General features: G+C 40.9%; 1 protein-coding gene across 1 annotated transcript in view; it reads left to right on the plus strand.

Moving 5' to 3' along the window:
• Nucleotides 1-970: 970 nt before the first annotated feature.
• Nucleotides 971-17,975, plus strand: part of nfic (nuclear factor I/C) — a 58,440-nt gene continuing 41,435 nt past the window's right edge. The window contains 4 exon segments of the mRNA XM_054596302.1: nucleotides 971-1,070; nucleotides 9,119-9,289; nucleotides 9,509-9,685; nucleotides 12,826-13,009. Coding sequence (XP_054452277.1) covers nucleotides 990-1,070; nucleotides 9,119-9,289; nucleotides 9,509-9,685; nucleotides 12,826-13,009 — 613 coding nt within the window. The 5' untranslated portion in view covers nucleotides 971-989.

The following is a 17,975-nucleotide window of genomic DNA, read 5'->3' on the forward strand; positions in this document are numbered from 1 at the left end:
CATGAGATGAAGGGTAGCGGATGAAGGGATGTGGTTAGGGAATGAAAGGATGGGGTCGTCGGTTGAAGGCTGTAAGGGAAGGGATCAATTAATGAGGCTAGGGGATGAAATGATGGGTTCTTTGGATGAAGGGATGTAGTGTAAGGAAGGAGAGGGTGTAGGGTAAACGATCGAGGTGGGTAAAGAGGGTCCTGGAATGATGGTTGGAGAAGAGCGATGATGGACCGCTGATGTCCGATGGCTGGCGTGAACCGGGGGAGTGGGGACTCTTGAGTGGGGGCTGTCTCTTCAGAAGCTCTGAAGGGAAGAGTGATAAAGAGAGCGATAGAGGGAGAGAGAGGGAGGAAGAAATATAGAAAGAAAAGGGGGTTGGGGGGAGGGATGTTGAAGCTGAGTCAAAGAGGGGGTCAATGGTTCAGTTGTCTTTAAATACTTTGTACTTTCGTTCCCAAACTAAGTTATAAAACAAAATTAGTGAGGCACTAATGCTGCTTTCAAACTAAGAGCAGGACAGTCAAATTAATGCGGTGTGACAGGTGTGATGCGCTACAAATCAAAGTTGAGTTGAGCAATCATTTGTTTTTATTTAAATATATTCATATCCTTACTATGTAAAAAGAGCGCTGTACAAGAACACAACCAATATGTTTTGTTTTTGGAATAAAGCGCTGAAAAATCATGCTTTTTATCTAATCAATAATTTATAATCAAAGCTATTGACAGATTCTTTGAATAATTAAGATATAAAGTGAGGAGGACAATGTAGTAAGTAAGTGAGAAAGGAAAAGTAAGGAGAAAGAAGGAGAAAGAGGCAGTAGGCGTATTAGAGGAGAACATGATGAGAGAAGAAGACAGAAAGAAGCGAGGTAGAGGTGAATGTAGCACTATTCTATTCTGCCGCAACCTACCGGGCGGGGGGGGGACTTGACGCGGGACGTCTCTGGCTTCACTCCATCTGGTACGCGCATGATGATAGAAATGAATGTGGAATGATAACGACTGACAGCGTGAGATGGGCAGGCGTTGAGATCAGCTTTAACTTCCCCCGTTGGCGGCTCAGCTTCGAAATGGTAGGACAAAACCTGTTCCGGTACAATAACGTAGTAGAGTGCTCCTTCCTATTGGTGTGCTGTTTCGTGTTTCCCAAAAAAGACGCAATGCGAGGAGTTGAGCGAGTATATCAGCTACGCAGCTTAAAGTGGAGCAGATAGCGGCAGTGGTTACATCCGTTTCTCTCAATTACAGCAAGCCGCTTTCTCTATTTACCTCCGTCTTTAAGTTTATGACAGCGTCCGAACATTATAGTCCGATAAGTGACGTGTGTCACAGGAGAGAATCTGCCGCTGAATTTCATTCAAAAATCTGGCAAATAAACTAACCTTAGCATCCAGGCAAATATGCACACCTTGCACAACACAACTTGAAAACAATGTTGAATTGTCAGGATCCACTCGTTCATTCGGGACACACACGATTTTTGAAGAACCTCATACATGATAAAAATCTTAACCTTAGATTCGGTTCGTCATTCCGTCACACTCTGTGCAGGGCGGAAGCCAGCTGTTTACACGATCATAAAAGTTCATATTTTGTTGACATTAAGCCATTTTTTAACATTTAATATTAGCCGAATTTCCCCAAAGACCATCAAATAGGAGATTGGTTTATGTCACACGTGAGGCGACAAGTATGTCAGGCATTAACAAGGCAATTTTAAAATCCTACAGATTTGAATGAAGTTTGGAGCAACGTCGCCTCCGTGCGGGAGAGCAGGCGTACTGGCGTGACACCGGCAAATGTGGTTTCCGACCCCTGGCGGCGCGTGGGCTACCGGACAACATGATTTGGTGTGTGTTTATCAGCGCGTGCAGTCGCAAGTGAATGGACTCTGTGGCATCTGTCTTAGCGCGTGCAGCGGCAGGCTTGTCTGCTTCCACTCCGTTCCTCCCACAGGACGGCGGAAGGCAAAGTTGAAGTTCTGCTCGATCCTTCTCCGGGTTTGTGTGTGTGTGTTAGTCAGCAGAAAATGGCCGCAGTAAGAGCCAGCGGGCTGAGTAAGAATGACAAGCCGACAGAGGGCCCTCCTGCCTCGGCATACAGCCGGGGCAGAGAGTCGCTAGGATAAACACAGAGCTGCAGTTGGCGGAGGTTGTACTGGAAACGCTCACTGGTAGATCCGGGTTCAAGTTGGGGGAGTAAACCACTTGACAACTGCAGATGCCACTGTAGAAAAGAAAGCAGCCAAATGTTGCCCCTCCATCACCAAAAACTGGAGTCAGGAGAGATTGAACACAGATTAGGCCTTTATTTCATTCAAGCTAAGATTGAATGCAACAACAATAGGGGTAGCCATATGACAGGAAGAATAGGCTAAAGGGTCAAAAGACTTCAAGTGAAACACTGTTGTTTTTATTAAACATGGAAGTTTAGTCAGTGCAACAGTTTGTAAGCATAGAGACCAAACCATTTTATAAAGACCAATGACCTGCCATTGCACCAGCCGTGAGGTCAAATCAGGTCATGGGAATAAAGTGGAGGCCAATGGCCCCTTTCCCACCTGGCCTCCATTTTGTTCTCAACTTAACACCTGTAATGTTTTGTAACTAAAGTGGTTGTGACGCTAACACGTTGACAAAAACTGTCCTCGGACATAAACACCAGGCTACTATAAACCTCCTCTCAGAATCCCAGTTAATCCAATATTAAATAAATGAATATGCCTATGACATAAAAAATATGGCTAAGAAATAAATCTTGAAATACAAATATATATATAAATAAATAATAAATATATAAATTAGTGTAAATTAATATAAATGATTCAATGTAGTTCAATAATTGGGTTTCTATTTTAAATTATGTTTTTCAAACAATTTAAGTGGACTTTGATTTCATGGAGGGGCTACTTTGGTACTTGGGTCTGAATAACCACATGCCATTAATTTTAATAGGACAGCATCATATATATACTATATATATCAACCAAGCCTTTTTATTGGTCCTGTCAATAATGTTCGTTGGTACATTAGTGACATGTCAGCTTCATTATATATATATATTGAAGTTGTATCTCAATTGCAATCATTACATAGTTGGTTTTGACAGTGACAGTGGAAGTATTCAGAACATTTAAGTATAAGTACCACTCTGTAAAAAATACTCCTGTTACAAGTTAAAGTCCTGTGTTGAAAATATAAATAAAAAAGTGCATGAGTATTATTAGAAAAGTGTACTTAAAGTATTCTGAGCAGAAATATGCACCCTATTGTACCACTTCATTCCATTTCTACAGATTATTCAGACTGTATTAATGTTTAAGTAGCATTTTGGTAGAGGAGGAGCTAATATTAAATATTGTACATTCTGTTTAGTAGTTAACAATGTGTCATACTTTACAAGATAATTATATATCAGATGTAAAATCTTGATATGTTTAGTTACATTACTATTTGCCAAAAAATGTAGTGCAATAACAAGTGCTCTTTCTCTCTGCGATGTGGCGAGTGAGTGTGTTTAGTTCCATTGAAGCTGTTTTTTGGATGCACATCATAATTCTCCGCTGCTTGCTTTTTTGGGATGACGCGGTGTGTTCGACTCTCTGTGTTCACTTTCGTCTCCTCGTGAACACACATAGTCGTGTGAAGGCCAGCAAACAGGCCGCTGTGTGAGCGGATCCTGAGATGAACTCCGCGTCGGAGGGCCGGGCCGGAGCGAACACTGTGTGTTAGGAGGCTCAGTGCAGCAGCTGCTGCGGCTTTAAGCCCGTTTGGGATGGGCTCAATTCATAACGTCATTTCACTTCTCTTTCTTTTATTCTTCGCCCCCTCATCTCCTTCCCTCTCGGAATAACGCCGTCCCCCGCTCTCTCCACACAATGACTATTCCGAAGTTTCTCGGTGTTTTTCTCACTGCGGGACATTTTTCCGAAGCCTCAACTTTTCTGGCGTGTCATCATTTCTGGAGTTAACGCGGCAGAGTCATCCGAGGCGACCGGAGCTCTCTCATATTTGGATCGTTCAAAAAGCCATTGGAACAGTCCAGGAAATGCAGCGTCTTCTCTAACCCGGAGGTACAGCTGCTGAACCGACTCAGCTGGAGGAGCGCGAAGAAATGTGCAGGAACTAACTGCGAGCCTGGGGATGTTTCCGTTAACGCAAAGCCTGGTCTGATTCATCAACACCATGTTTTCTCCTCTCAGTGTGGCTCAGGTAAAACTGCGCTGTGCTCTGTGTGCCCGCTGATCGCTGCTGTGGTATCACAGCCCGACCCACAAGGAACTGTGTTCCATTTATTGATGCAGTGTGTATGAAGGAAACCCAAAATTACTTATGTCTTCATTCACACTATTTCAACTAGTCCTCACTGCAGAATGGGGCAAACAGTGGTGTGATTCTCTCAGCAGCAGGTAGTGGGCTGCAGCACATATACTGCACCAGGCCGTTGCATTAACATGGTTGTTAGCTGGGACCTGCTGAGATAGATCTCCTCTACTGCCTGTAAGACAGCTTATGTGCTATCATCTATTTTCTATCCAGGGACTTGACAGAGAGCGTTCCTCCACTGTCACCCTAGCTGCCCACCATATTCCTCTCTGTGGTTAGCCGTAACACGTGACACATTAATTTGGTTGGAAAAGACTTTTGATCCTCTCCTTTTATACAAACACCTACTGGTGCAATATGCAGATCTACATTCCTAAAGTGTTGTTAAAGGAAAATGGGGCATCTGTTTTATTATGAGAGGTGGTGTACAGTGTGACGGTGTTTGATTGCTAATGTGCAGCTGTTTCTATGTATTTCTTTCATCATTTTTTAATTATGACCACTGTGGTCCAATAAATGACCAAATATTCAGGTTTCTCTCTAGAACTTACTCTTGTCACGATGAAATGATTGAAACAGTAAACTAATACTCAACTGCTGATATGACAGATTGCTACGTCTGCTTTTACTAGTGTTACTGTTACTACTGATCAGTACCCCTGTTAGTACTTCTATTAGTACCACAGCTAATGCTGTTACTGTTATCACTACTACTAGCACTGCTGCTGCTGCTGATGCTGTCTGTACTTTTAAAGAAGTCTTGCAGTGCTACTACTATTTAGTTCTGCTACGATCCACATTTCATTTGCTGCATTGTTTTTTTCCACTACTGTTGCAACAGCTACACATTCAATGACTCCTGCATGTATAAATGCCACTGCCACTATCAAGGATGGATTACCAACCTGGCAGCACCACAGGAACCCAGGGGGCTAAAGATTGCACATTGGTTAAGAAATTTGCACCACTTGCGTACAATATCAACATATGTGGATGCTTTATTATTGTATTATTGCTAATCTTGTGCTGTGTCCAGATCAAGTTTTAAGAACTATATTATTTGACTTTGTATTGTGCTCACATTGTGGTGCTAAATAAAGTAACATACTACTGCCATGTGTGATTTGCTGTATGGGGTTTGTCAATAAAAGTCAAGAAACAAAGCATTTTAAAATGACATAGCTATGACATGATATATATATATATATATATATATATATACTGATACACTGATACCCACTGATGAAGTTAGTGTGGTGAAATCTTCAACCTGTTCTCATCCAATGGTTTGTACGAAGCTGAAATATGAGCTGTGTGCAGTGATTTTCCTGCCCTGGTCTGTACAGCACTTTGATCTGTTCTGGTAGTTTATAAATACATTTGATTGGTTGATATCTTATGATTTGTTATGTTTAGGAAAAGATCAGGGTCAGAGTCTGGTTGCCCTTAGAGTCTAGAGCCACTAATACTATAGAGGCTCTCTGGTGTCCCTGCTTAAAATATTTTGTTCAGCTCTGAATATAGAAGATTGTTGTTGGCATCCTTTTTGTAGGTTGCTTGTTTGGTAATTGATGAAAAAAACAGGAATGATCTAATGTCTTAGGCATTGCATTGATAACATCATCCAGCCCTCTGGTTCATGCTAGTATTACATTTGACTGTGATATATTAAGTCCGTATTTGGCTCTATGACCAAAGAAAAATCACTTTCTCTGCACTAAGACGTATGATGTCAGAGACCCATCTTGTAAGAGACAGAAGGTGAGGATACACAAAGCAAACATCAGACAGATTCCCCATAGACAACCATTATGAAAGAGACCTGGAAGCTAGAAAGCCATTTTGGCTCATGCATTGGCTGAGAAATGTCCATTCAGTGAGGTGACAGCATCTTTAAGTCCGGTCTCCACAATGCAACCCTGTTACCTTGTTTGAGACTCTTTCTAGTGAGTTGAATTTGTGGTGTTAGTTGTGTACATGGTTCAAGTTAAAAAGGTTTTCTTGTGTTTCCAAGATTGGTCTTCGTGTGCTTGTCTCACCAAACACAGTAGCTAGTTACATGTGTGTCTTGAATAGCTTTCATATAAATCAGCTGTGCTATATCAGTGGCCAAATTAGGAGCTAGTCAACAGCACCATCCCAATATTATTTCATAATTATCAAAGATGCTACTGTTTACAATTATTTATGACAGTTCATTTGAGCCTAGTTATGTTCATGACATAACGGGTTCATCAAACTCTAATGTATTGCTGTGTGACATATCTTTCTGATAGTTTACAGTTTTCTCTTCATAGTCAGAGTCCCTGCAGTCCTAATGGAAGCTTTAGGGGTGTTTGACTTTGTTTTCTTGTAGTCTATCTGATCACAGATGTGTGTATCACTGAATTGTAGTTGTGGATGTAGACTGCAATCTAAAGTGATTCTCACAATCTAATAATAACCAATATGGTGCAGTGTGTAGAAATATGCATACACATTTATTGGACTTCTAGAGCTGTGCATACACAGTTGTGGTGCTGGGTGGAGAGCTCACTGACATGGATGTAAACGGCTACTGTTTGTGGAGGCAAACAACCATGATGCGGTAACTCTAGTTTTAGTCTGTGCTGAACCTGGGACTCATCTAATGATGTTGTTGGTGGGGGGGTATATTTATATCACAGTGGATGTGTCTATGTTGCTCGTATGATTTTGTGTTTGTCTCTTGGTCCCCTGACTTAAGTCAGCAAAGTTCTGTGATCAGGTAGTCCGCTGAGCTACACCTCCATCATGTCTGTTTCCACTTAGACACACACAATTGAGTTGAGTTTTGTTTTTCTGCTGTCAGACAACTAACCAGGAATGTGTGTGTGATTTGATTACAGTTAAAGCTGTACTGAAAAGTTGGATTTATTATTATTACTATTATTATTATTATGAATATGTCCCTCTCTCTCTCTCTCTCTCTCTCTCTCTCTCTCTCTCTCTAACACACAGGTAGGTGTGAATGTGAGCTTGAATGGTTGTCTGTCTCTATATGTCAGCTCTGTGATAGAGTGAACACTGCATTCGCCCAATGTCAGCTGAGATCGCCTCCAGTAATAAACATCAAAGGAACATTTATCCCAATTTTATCCCGTGCACTGGCCATGCCCGAGCCCGACACCTGCGCAACTTTGCGATATTCTGAAAAAGTTTTTGCATTTTACCAGAATCCCAAGCCCATCAAATAGCAATTGTGCAGCAGAAAAATAACAATAATTAAAGCTGCAATGTACAAAAGAACTGGCAGGAGGCTGGTTGCTGGACCGTCAGACACTGCACACACAACTTAGATATTGTGTCTTGCGTGGAGTGCATGGTGATGATGATGATGTTGATGATATACTGCAAATTTTGCCCCACCTCCTGTGTACACTGTTGTGCCAGAAAACCCACGCTAATATGTCATATAAAGACCACACCACGTTAAGTTTGTGTAAATGGGCTGACTTCCTGTGGTCAGTATTCTGCGCTAAAACACCCCTTGGCAAAGTCCGGCTAAACAGCTGATGCTGCACAACCGGGTGATTAAATGTAAATGATGAGGGGAAGACCATTCAATGCAGACATTCAGCTCTAGCTGATGCTCTGCTGTTGAATGAGGAGGAAGGGGAAATTATATACATACATACATCTTCCGTAACCGCTTTATCCAGTTCAGGGTCGCGGGGGGGCTGGAGCCTATCCCAGCTGTCAATGGGCGAAGGCAGGGTACACCCTGGACAGGTCGGTAGACTATCACAGGGTGGAAAATTATATAGTTCATCGTAATTAACTATCGCTAATATCAATGTCCGTTCCTCAACATCTCTGGTAAAAAAACATTGGCTGTCTCTCCCTCTGTCTGTTATAAGCAGTGGTAGAATGAAACTAAGTACGTTTACTCAAGTACCGTACTTAAGTACAATTTTTGAAGGGGGGTTGTATAAGGTACATATGCGAATTGACTGTGCAGCTCAGAATCATAATCAGCCTCTCCAACCTGCCCATTGGGAGAACATTGACCACACCATGGTCCAAAGAAGTCAGAGCAAGCATAATGAGCACACAGCTAATGCCTTTGCTATATGTAATGTTTTACCATTACAGGACAATAAGCTGTTACTGTACATTTTCTGGAAAATTAATTTGGGTAGCCGAGATGCAGTAAAAAAAGAACCAGATCATGTTTCTGTTTTTTGCTATCCCACTGGAATAACCAGAAACAGACTTAAATACTGATCAAGGTCCCCCAGCTTATTCTGAAGCTTTCAACAGCATCTCATGAGCAGCAGGGGATGTAGTTTGCTCAGTTGTCATGGAACAATGGATATTCAAACTTTCCATTAATTCATCCATCATATATTATGATCATAAAGTGCTCAAAATAATGGACAATTAAAACATCTACAGTTTAATGACAACCAAGCACCACCGACTGTGTCATAGGGTCGCAAACTCTTGAATGAGTAAGTAAATGAACTTTGGGTTTAGATTGTTTTGCCATAAAGCACAGCCAGAGTTCAGGAGGATCAAACTGCTAACCCAACAACCCGCTTTCCTCCTTAGCCACAGACACTTTATTTGCACAAAGAGCGATTGAAACATGTATTGATTACCACTGAGGTATATCAGTACTGTCAGATGGATGACTTGAAGCTGAAACATGTCTGGTATACTCCTGGGAAAATAGAGCCCCTGCCTTATGTGGGATCTTAGGAAAATGTGGTGAAATTTGCTGTGGTTACTCATAATTATATGTGTATTTACATTCATGTCTGTCCTCCATGTAGGATGAGTTCCATCCATTCATTGAGGCTCTGCTGCCCCAGGTCCGTGCCTTTGCCTACACATGGTTCAACCTCCAGGCCAGGAAAAGGAAGTACTTCAAAAAACATGAGAAAAGGATGACCAAAGAAGAAGAGAGAGTTGTAAAAGATGAACTGCTGGGGGAGAAGGCAGAGGTGGGAATTGAGTGGTGGATAATAGAAATAAACAATTACATTTTGTTTTACAATTCAGGTTTAATTCAACTTCTGATAAACAAACCGAAGACACTTTTTTTTCTCAATCCAATATTTTACAAAATTTTAATATAGTTTAATATCCCCATATATTAATAAACCATTATTAAATAAATGAATTGACTCTCTAACTGCCTTTGGAATATCATCCGTTCCTAGGTGAAACAGAAGTGGGCCAGCCGTCTTTTGGCCAAGCTAAGAAAGGACATTAGACCTGAATGCAGAGAAGACTTTGTCCTGTCAATCACTGGAAAGAAAGCTGCATGCTGCGTCCTGTCAAACCCTGACCAGAAAGGCAAAATGAGACGCATAGACTGTCTCCGACAAGCTGACAAGGTAAACTTAATAGTACATAATAATTAATAGTGTTAATAGTGTTTACTTCCAGCAGTTTCTTCCAGCAAGTCTGTTTGCACCACAAGCAAGGATGATAAGTTATGGTTGATGTTATTGATGATATTGTCTGCTTGCTTTAAAATCGAGCTGTTCCTGGGACCGAAAAGTTTTAGTTCACGTGTTCAATCCCAAAGGTTTTTTCATGTACTGGAGAATGGCTTTCTGAAAAAAAAAATCTAAATAGAAAATATCTAAAACATAATTTAAACTCTGTCGGGCATGTATGGCTGAAACACAGTTAGTGCTAGCGGCCAACCTTCTCTCCCAGTTCTGAGGTACAAAGGCAATTGAATCTGGTCTTTAAAAGTTTAGATTATAGTCTGGAGTAAATCACATGCACACAGCTATTTTCAGCAAAAGTGGACCTCAGTGTGTGGAGCCTTCTTTCCCAACGGTGATTTTCGTCCCCATGTGACTGGTGGGGGATGCGTTGTTGTTAGCCATTGACTAAAAATGTAAAGGTAGTGCTAAAAAGCTGAGAGAGACGCGGTTGAGGTCCCTTGAGGTCAAATGTTTTAAAATAATGAATTCATCATCTCAGTGTAGTGAGGACAAAAGTACTGGCAGCAGAGAGCAGGGTACCAGGGTACCAACTGTTGTCAAGGTTTTGCAGAGTGGGACATTAAAAACAAGGTTTATGTGCTACATCGTCATGATCAATGACAAATTGTACTTATTTTTATTGTTTCTCTCATTTAATGAAGGAACAAAACCTACAAAAAATATAAAATGTTGGTTGTAAATAATTTAAAGTTCTGCATTTTCCAACTGGTAATAATATACTAGGAGTGTATAGTATACTATTAAATTAAGATAGAAATTACTATTATACTAACATCATATAACATTAAACTTTATATTTAAAGATGCAATATACAGGATTTAGACCATTAATATCTCATCAAACAACTATTTTCTATGTTCAGTTCAATTCAGTTTATTTTGTATAGCCCAAAATCACAAATTTGCCTCAGAGGGCTTTACGATCTGTACACATGCGACACCCTCACATCAGCACAGGAAAAACTCCCCTAAAAAACCCTTTAACAGGGAGAAAAAAGGAAGAAACCTTTGGGAGAGCGACAGAGGAGGGATCCTTCTCCCAGGATGGACAGAATGCAATAGATGTCATGTGTACAGAATGAACAACATAACAGAGTTACAACACATTCAATGTATATGACATAAATTGTTCATATAATCACAGTAGTAAGCAGAGTAACAAAGGAAAAATTAAGAATACTTATAAAAGCAGCAATGACTATAGTATAATTAAAATAATGATATAGGGAATAGTATAAGTAATGTGACTAATAATAATAATCGAAGTAGCAGTGGGTGTCAGCCGGGTTACAGCAGGAGGCACAACCACGGTCCAGGTACCACAACGATTCGTGGAAACCTGCGAGGCGAGAAAGCGAAAAGGGCTTCAGGGTGGAAGCAAAGCCAATATGCGTAATGATACAGGGAATAGTAATAGTAATGTGACTAACAATAATAATGGTAGCTAACAAGTAGTTATGTTGCCTGAATCTAACAAAGTAGTTCTGTGGCCTTACATTTGACCATATAATAATGGTAGTAGCAGTGGGGGCCACAGCAGGAGGCACGACCACAGTCCAGGTACAGCCCCGATTTGTTTATATGTAAATATATAGAGGGGTAATGTTCACGTGAGTAGAGAATGAAGTCTCTCTCCCTCTGTGTGTGTTGTTATCAAAGCTTCTCCCTGATTTGTTTACATAACAACGTGCCCTATATTGCAAGTTAGTGCATTTGAGCATGCCCCACTGGCTGGCTCACGACAGCCACTCTCATACAGAATGACAGCTGATAACACCGTCCCGACTCATGGCGTCAGGTAAACACTGGTAGCTCTACTAGCGCCTCTGGCATACTTTGCATAGTAAGCTTTGTTAGAGCCATTACCTGCAGGTCTTCATCAAGCTGTCGCCATGTTGAGAGCTGTTGAAAGGAAATGGAAATTCTCTGAATCTTGTATTTAGCACCTTCAATGTTATAATAGTATTTAACATACTAATTGGCATTGTCAGCAGGATCCCAAGATAACTTCAACTGGTCAGTGCAAAAGTTGAATTACTCTTGCCTTGCCATGTCGATGTTTAACGGGATCATAAAGAAACTGTAAATCTTCTGCAATTTTGCCATGAGATTAGAGATAATAAGATGTGCTTGTTATCCCCCACATTACCACAGAGATGGTGCTTATTTCCGGGGCAACTTCAGGTTGTGCCCCATACATATATAATGAGGTAACATCCCAGGGAAGATGTTCCTCTGTATTTGGGTGTTGGTTAAGTTCGGTATTTTTAGGAAAAAATTTCCAACGAAAGTTTGGAAGTGGTCGGGATGTCTGATTCAATGCTATTATGTTTGTAAGTTTGTCATTCATTTTTTATGCACTTTTAGTATTTTGAGATATTGGAGCAAAGGTCTTGTAATGCTAAGAAATGTTTATTTTATAAAACTCAAAGAAAAAGTTCAACCCCACTCCCCATCCAAATAATTTTCTATCATAGTCCAAGAACCCAAAAGTTACCTCCATATACCAGATATGTAACTGTAAGAAGTAAATACAGGCTGACAACATTACCAAAGTAAAAGTTGGCTAATGATACCATTTTGTTAACAGCATTTCAATTGAAAGGTCAAGTGGTTGACTGGGTTTTCATCATGTAAGCTAGTAAATTGGCATGAATAATGTTGACAATTTGGGGTAACATAGTCGATAATTTAATGAATAGAGTTTTTCCTAGACTGCAAATTAAGAAAAACATCTAGATTACAGATATGTTTGTGTTTGTGTGTGACCTTCCTTGGTCTCACACACACATAGAGAAGAATATTCATTTAACCTGCTGTAGATGACATCTCGGATTTTATTTGGTTGACAGGTATTTCAATTTTAAATTTAAAGTAAAACTGCATAGGTGACTTGAAACTATTTAGGGAAACAGTATGGTTCACATAAAGAGGGGCACTTGTGCATTGAATCCTCATGGTATATTGTCATTCTTACCTTGGCTAGAGTTAGATTCATTTTTTTTTGTCTTTTCAAGGTGTGGAGGTTGGACCTGGTGATGGTCATCCTGTTTAAAGGAATCCCATTGGAAAGCACAGATGGAGAGCGGCTGGTCAAGGGAGGACAGTGCTCCAATCCAGTACTCTGTGTCCAGCCTAGACACATCTCTGTCTCTGTCAAAGAGCTTGACCTCTACCTCGCTTACTATGTGCAAGAGAGAGGTATGTACGAACACAAACTTTCATTAAGGTAAAACTCAAATACTGGCTCACTAAATCAGGATGTTGAGGAAACAGCCAGAGAAAACAGCTACATATTTTTCTCCTCTGTTTGTATGTTGGTTTCAGGTTTAGCATTCTCTATAAAAATGAAAGCACTAGTCAGATATTTGCCGAAAATGTCTTAATCTAAAACAACATGGAATAACTCTTTGGCAATATTAATTTTAAGTCACAATAAAAGCCTGCTGTGCACATACAGGTAGTGGGGTGGTATTATTTTCATAGTAGAGCTTTAACATTAATTAATTTCCCAATTTGGGATTAATAAAATACACCTCTCTATCCATCTTACTATCAACAGAGCGATCTATCTATCGCTCTGTTGATCTATCTATTACTTAAAGCTTTTAACTGAATGGAGTAGTACAGAAAACAAATATTTACGCATATACATTTTTTTTTTATTGAAAGTGAAGCTCTAACCATGCGACTATCACTCTCAGTTCAGGATCAATTATACCAAAGAGAAGGAAAAGTAATGGCCAGCCTTCACATCTTAGTGACAATGAATGGCTTCAGGTTCACTCTCATTTCATTTTATTTAATTTCAGTCGTCCTGTGATCATGTGACAACAGCATACCAAATCAGTCATAAGGAGAGTGATTTGGCACCACCTACAGGTCAAAAGCTGTACAGAGGAAGATTCAATCACATCTTAGTAAAACCTTAGAACACAATCAATGGAGTTCAAGCATTTTATCTAAGCCACTGAAAGGTATGGGAACAATATTAGCCTCCCCCCAGGTCAATGGTTAGAAAAATAAAAACATCCTGAAGCATGGGCCCATGCCGCTCAAATGTGATGTAAAGCAAAAGAGGGGGCCAAAAAAGAGGAACAAATGGCAAAATCTCAATAATCTGCTGAATCCCCAATGAGGGGTCAGCGGAAGAAGCCGGTCGCCCGTCGCATCACACACATCCTCAAAGGGTGCGTCCTGAAATTTTCTGAGAACCACCTGGAGGTCCCAAGAGGTCAGCAGAAGGCACCAGGCTGGATGACTCCTTCTCACCTTTTATAAAAAATTAGCAGCCAGAGGATTCGCTGCAGGGGATTGCTGCAAGGTAGCCCTTAATAGTAGATTCCGCTTGACCCACAGCAAAGAGGTACTGGAGGAAGGGCAGAATGAGATGAGATGTGACAAGTTAAGGCTCAGGTTGTCTTATCCCCAGAGGTCCTTCCAGGCCTTACATTGATGACCACAAAGGACAGTGAGTGTACTCCGCTGTGGCAAAGAGGGTACCTCTTTGTGAAGCCACATCTGTCCCACTACCAGCGGATGCATGCGTCACTCACTGGGGTGCCTGATTGGGAGTCATCAGGAGGTATAGTCACCCTGCAGCCCCCTCATGGTAACTGAATCTAGAATAAGTCCCAAATACTCAACTGTCCAGGCTGGTGGATGGACTCTGTGCGCAGCATGACCTTCTGTGCATCATCCAATACAACTTCTGCTGCCAGCCCAATTTCCTCACCAGGTGTTACCGAAGCTTCCAAGGAAGAAGCTTGGTCTGCATCTGCCAATAAAGATTGGCTCAGCCAAATATGCCGCCCGGTCATGGTCAGATGCGCCAAGGGAATTACCAAGAACCCTGGCCTAAAAGCTAGCGTCCTGGATCACTGTATCAACAACCTTCACCATCTCTGACAGAACGTTAGCTGGTCTTCTGGACTCCAGGTCCCGTACCAGACCATTGAATCACACTAGCAGTGCAATGGTGTTTGCCAGCCTAGAGGCCATGGCTGCAGACTGATAAACCACCAACCCATCAGTGGCACAGCACTTCATATTCAGGGGACAGATAACTGTACTGCCAATGGGTGGCGCTCCAACAAACAGCAGAAAGAGGCATTACATTTTCACACCATCTAGGCCGTGCTCTTCAGCACTATTTTAGGCTGCTCAGTGCACAGTTGGGTGCAAAAGCCTCCCTGGGTTGAGCCCAAGACCTCTGCAGATGTTTGACCAAGTCAGAGTACAAAAACAACGAAGCCTGCCTCTGGCTAGGAACTTGTTTTTTTGGGAGGAAGCCCGGCAGCCACTGCCACCAGCGAGAGCAGGCCCTCTGGGCTCAGGGCAGTCCCCACCCACCAATTCAAGGGCTTTCTTTTCTCTCTTCTGGACAAAACTGCTGCGTCAGAATAACAGAAGAGAAATGAGATGCCTCAGAACGAGAAATCTCAAAATCAATTCCATAAGCATAGGAAGCATCAGCCCTCCAAGAAACAGAGCAACCAACACCAAGACAGTATACTTCCTTTTCTCCTCTTTTTTTCTCTCTCGATTATGTAATGCACGTGGCAAGTGCAATTTTCCTTGCAAACAAAAGAAACTAAACGAATGCCAAGGGGTTGCCAAGTGCAAGGCAGTCCAACAATCGGCAAACAAAACTTTGAGAAAAAAGCTGGTTTAATCTCTTACCGATCAGGTGGAAAGAAAGAGGGAGATGTGTGGGTGTACAACCTGCATATATGTGCAGCCAGTGACGTCACACCCACATGAGTGATTAATGTGTTTTGAATATGTGTAATAATTATGTGTAGTCCACTGCAATCACGTTTATCAACTGGTGTTCAAATGCAGATGTTTTGTGCATCTGCTGTTCATTCAGCCTCTTGTGCAGGGTCCTTATTGCTTCACTGATGTAATGTTCCCCACAGTAGCGCAACTGGCTTGGATCCCCCCACTGGCACAACTGGCCCTTCCTAAACAAATGGGAAAACAAGTGTTTTATTCTTCTTTATATATGTTTAAATACCCAATAACCACAAAAAATGCTTTCCTTTCTAAAAAACTTAAAGCCAACATTTATTTAGCTACTATCTTGTGTGTCTGGACCAATCACAACAGGCCATTGACTTTGTGATGGTTTACCCAGTCTATGTTGGCTATAGTGACAAGTTTGAATACAGATACCAACATTGTCTAATTTCAGAGCTGCAAATACATTTCCCTATTGAGATTAGAAGAACCTAGAAAAACAACAATATAACAAGAGCTGAAAACAAAACTGCCTTGAAAGCATCAACTTTTTTTTCTTTCAGAGACAAGCTTATGAACACAGGGTGCTGTTCTCTCTCTTGTTAAGAGTCAATCTATGTCAACCGCAGCAATAAACTAAATAATTGAGCCAGATTATCCAAACAAGCAGGGAGGCCTTAAATAGAATTAAAAAATGATTTGTCCACAGCAAAAAATAAACATGATAGATTAATAAGGGTTACTATGTTTAAGTTTCACAGATTCAAGCAATATTCTGCGTGTGCAGCTAGTAATAAATACTAGGTGGGAGGAAATAATAAGTTATCTCGGCATTGAAAATGTTTTGGAAAAAGATTTTGAAAGTGTCATAATCAACCTGATGCGCTGGTCGCCTTCCAGAATGATATCAGTCATTTCTGTTTTAGTGACACTACTAGTCTTAATAATAATAATAATAATAATAATAATAATAATGTCATACAACACTCCAGTCTTCCTCCCAGGGGTTCCTGTATTTAGGGTGTACTGGCAGAGATCTGACTGGTGTGTGTCAGGTGGTGAATAATTGGGGAAATACATAGAGAAGGAGGCATTAGGACACCTTTTAAGCGGTTTCAGATAAATGTGTGATGTTAGACCAAGTTTGACCAGGCTAGAGAAGGATGGAGGTCAGAAGGGGGCAAGGTTTAGTATAGTGATACTCTTATTCAGACTGCTTTGTAGTTTAACTGAACATAATCAATGCAGCCAATACATTTTAAAAATATATATTTAGTAGCATATAATCTTAGACAGGTCTTCTTGATAGATACTTTCTGAGGTACCTTAACATATGCTATAATTGCCTAGATTTCACAAGATTCAATATGTTAAAGTTCTGTTGCCAGCTGTTAGAAGCTGCAGAAAGAAAACAGATGGAATTTTCAAGAATGCATTGTTTATGCAGAAGAATTGATATGCGCTTAGCCTGAGGCCCGATGCATCTACCTTTGTACAGGCACATCTATCTTATAGTTGTTGAGATATATCAGTCTGGACCAAGGTGGCGGACCGACCGACAGGTATTTCCATCATTAGAGCCACACTGCAAACATGGCTGGAGAAGTGCCACAATTATCCATATCTTAATTAATATGGAGAGAATTTCTAAGAAGCTACTTGTGGTTCTGAGGGCTTTGGGTGTTTTTGAATCATAGTCGGAGTTGCTGTTAGTGACACAGAAGTTATCTGAGAACTTCTGTACTGAGCTCTTTTTTTCTCATTGGTTGGTTGAAACCCATTGTATTATTATGTTTAAAGTATCTTATCTATCTAAAAGTTGACTCAAAAAAAAAACAAAGAACGCAGTGTTCCCATCTGGTTTTCTTATTGTGGGTTCAAGAGCTGTGACACAATAAGAAGGACGTTTTTAATAGGACAGGACAGCAGAGATACCAGATCGCTGCAGCATTAATAAAATATCAAGTGACTGCACAATAAACATGATGGACAGCCAGCCAGGGTAACAGGATGTTTGGCAGCAGGATGTGTTGAGGACTGTGGTTTTAGTACTTTAGTGCTCTCAAAGTAATGCTGTTTCTAACAGCACAATAGGTAGTTGTTGTTATTAGTATTAGCAGACAACATGTGATAAGAATGAATCACCAACTTACCTGAATGTAGAGTTGAGAAAATTTTGGGTTGTATATTTCCTATACTGACCGAAGGCTTATGTTTAGTTTGTGGATCATAGTCCAGATCTCAAACACTTCCCCTTTGTAAGAAACAAAGTTACAGCATTTACTACTGATGGCTCACATGCCGGATTCACAAGGTGTCTAGAGTGGCTGCGATCGACTCCACTCGCTGGAATATCGATCTTGAATCCACCTGCAGCTTTCATAAGCTCAGGCAACCTTTATGATATATTAGCTCTCCTCTCCCT

This window comes from Anoplopoma fimbria, chromosome 3 (assembly GCF_027596085.1).
Source record: "Anoplopoma fimbria isolate UVic2021 breed Golden Eagle Sablefish chromosome 3, Afim_UVic_2022, whole genome shotgun sequence".
In the NCBI taxonomy this organism is placed as follows: domain Eukaryota; kingdom Metazoa; phylum Chordata; class Actinopteri; order Perciformes; family Anoplopomatidae; genus Anoplopoma; species Anoplopoma fimbria.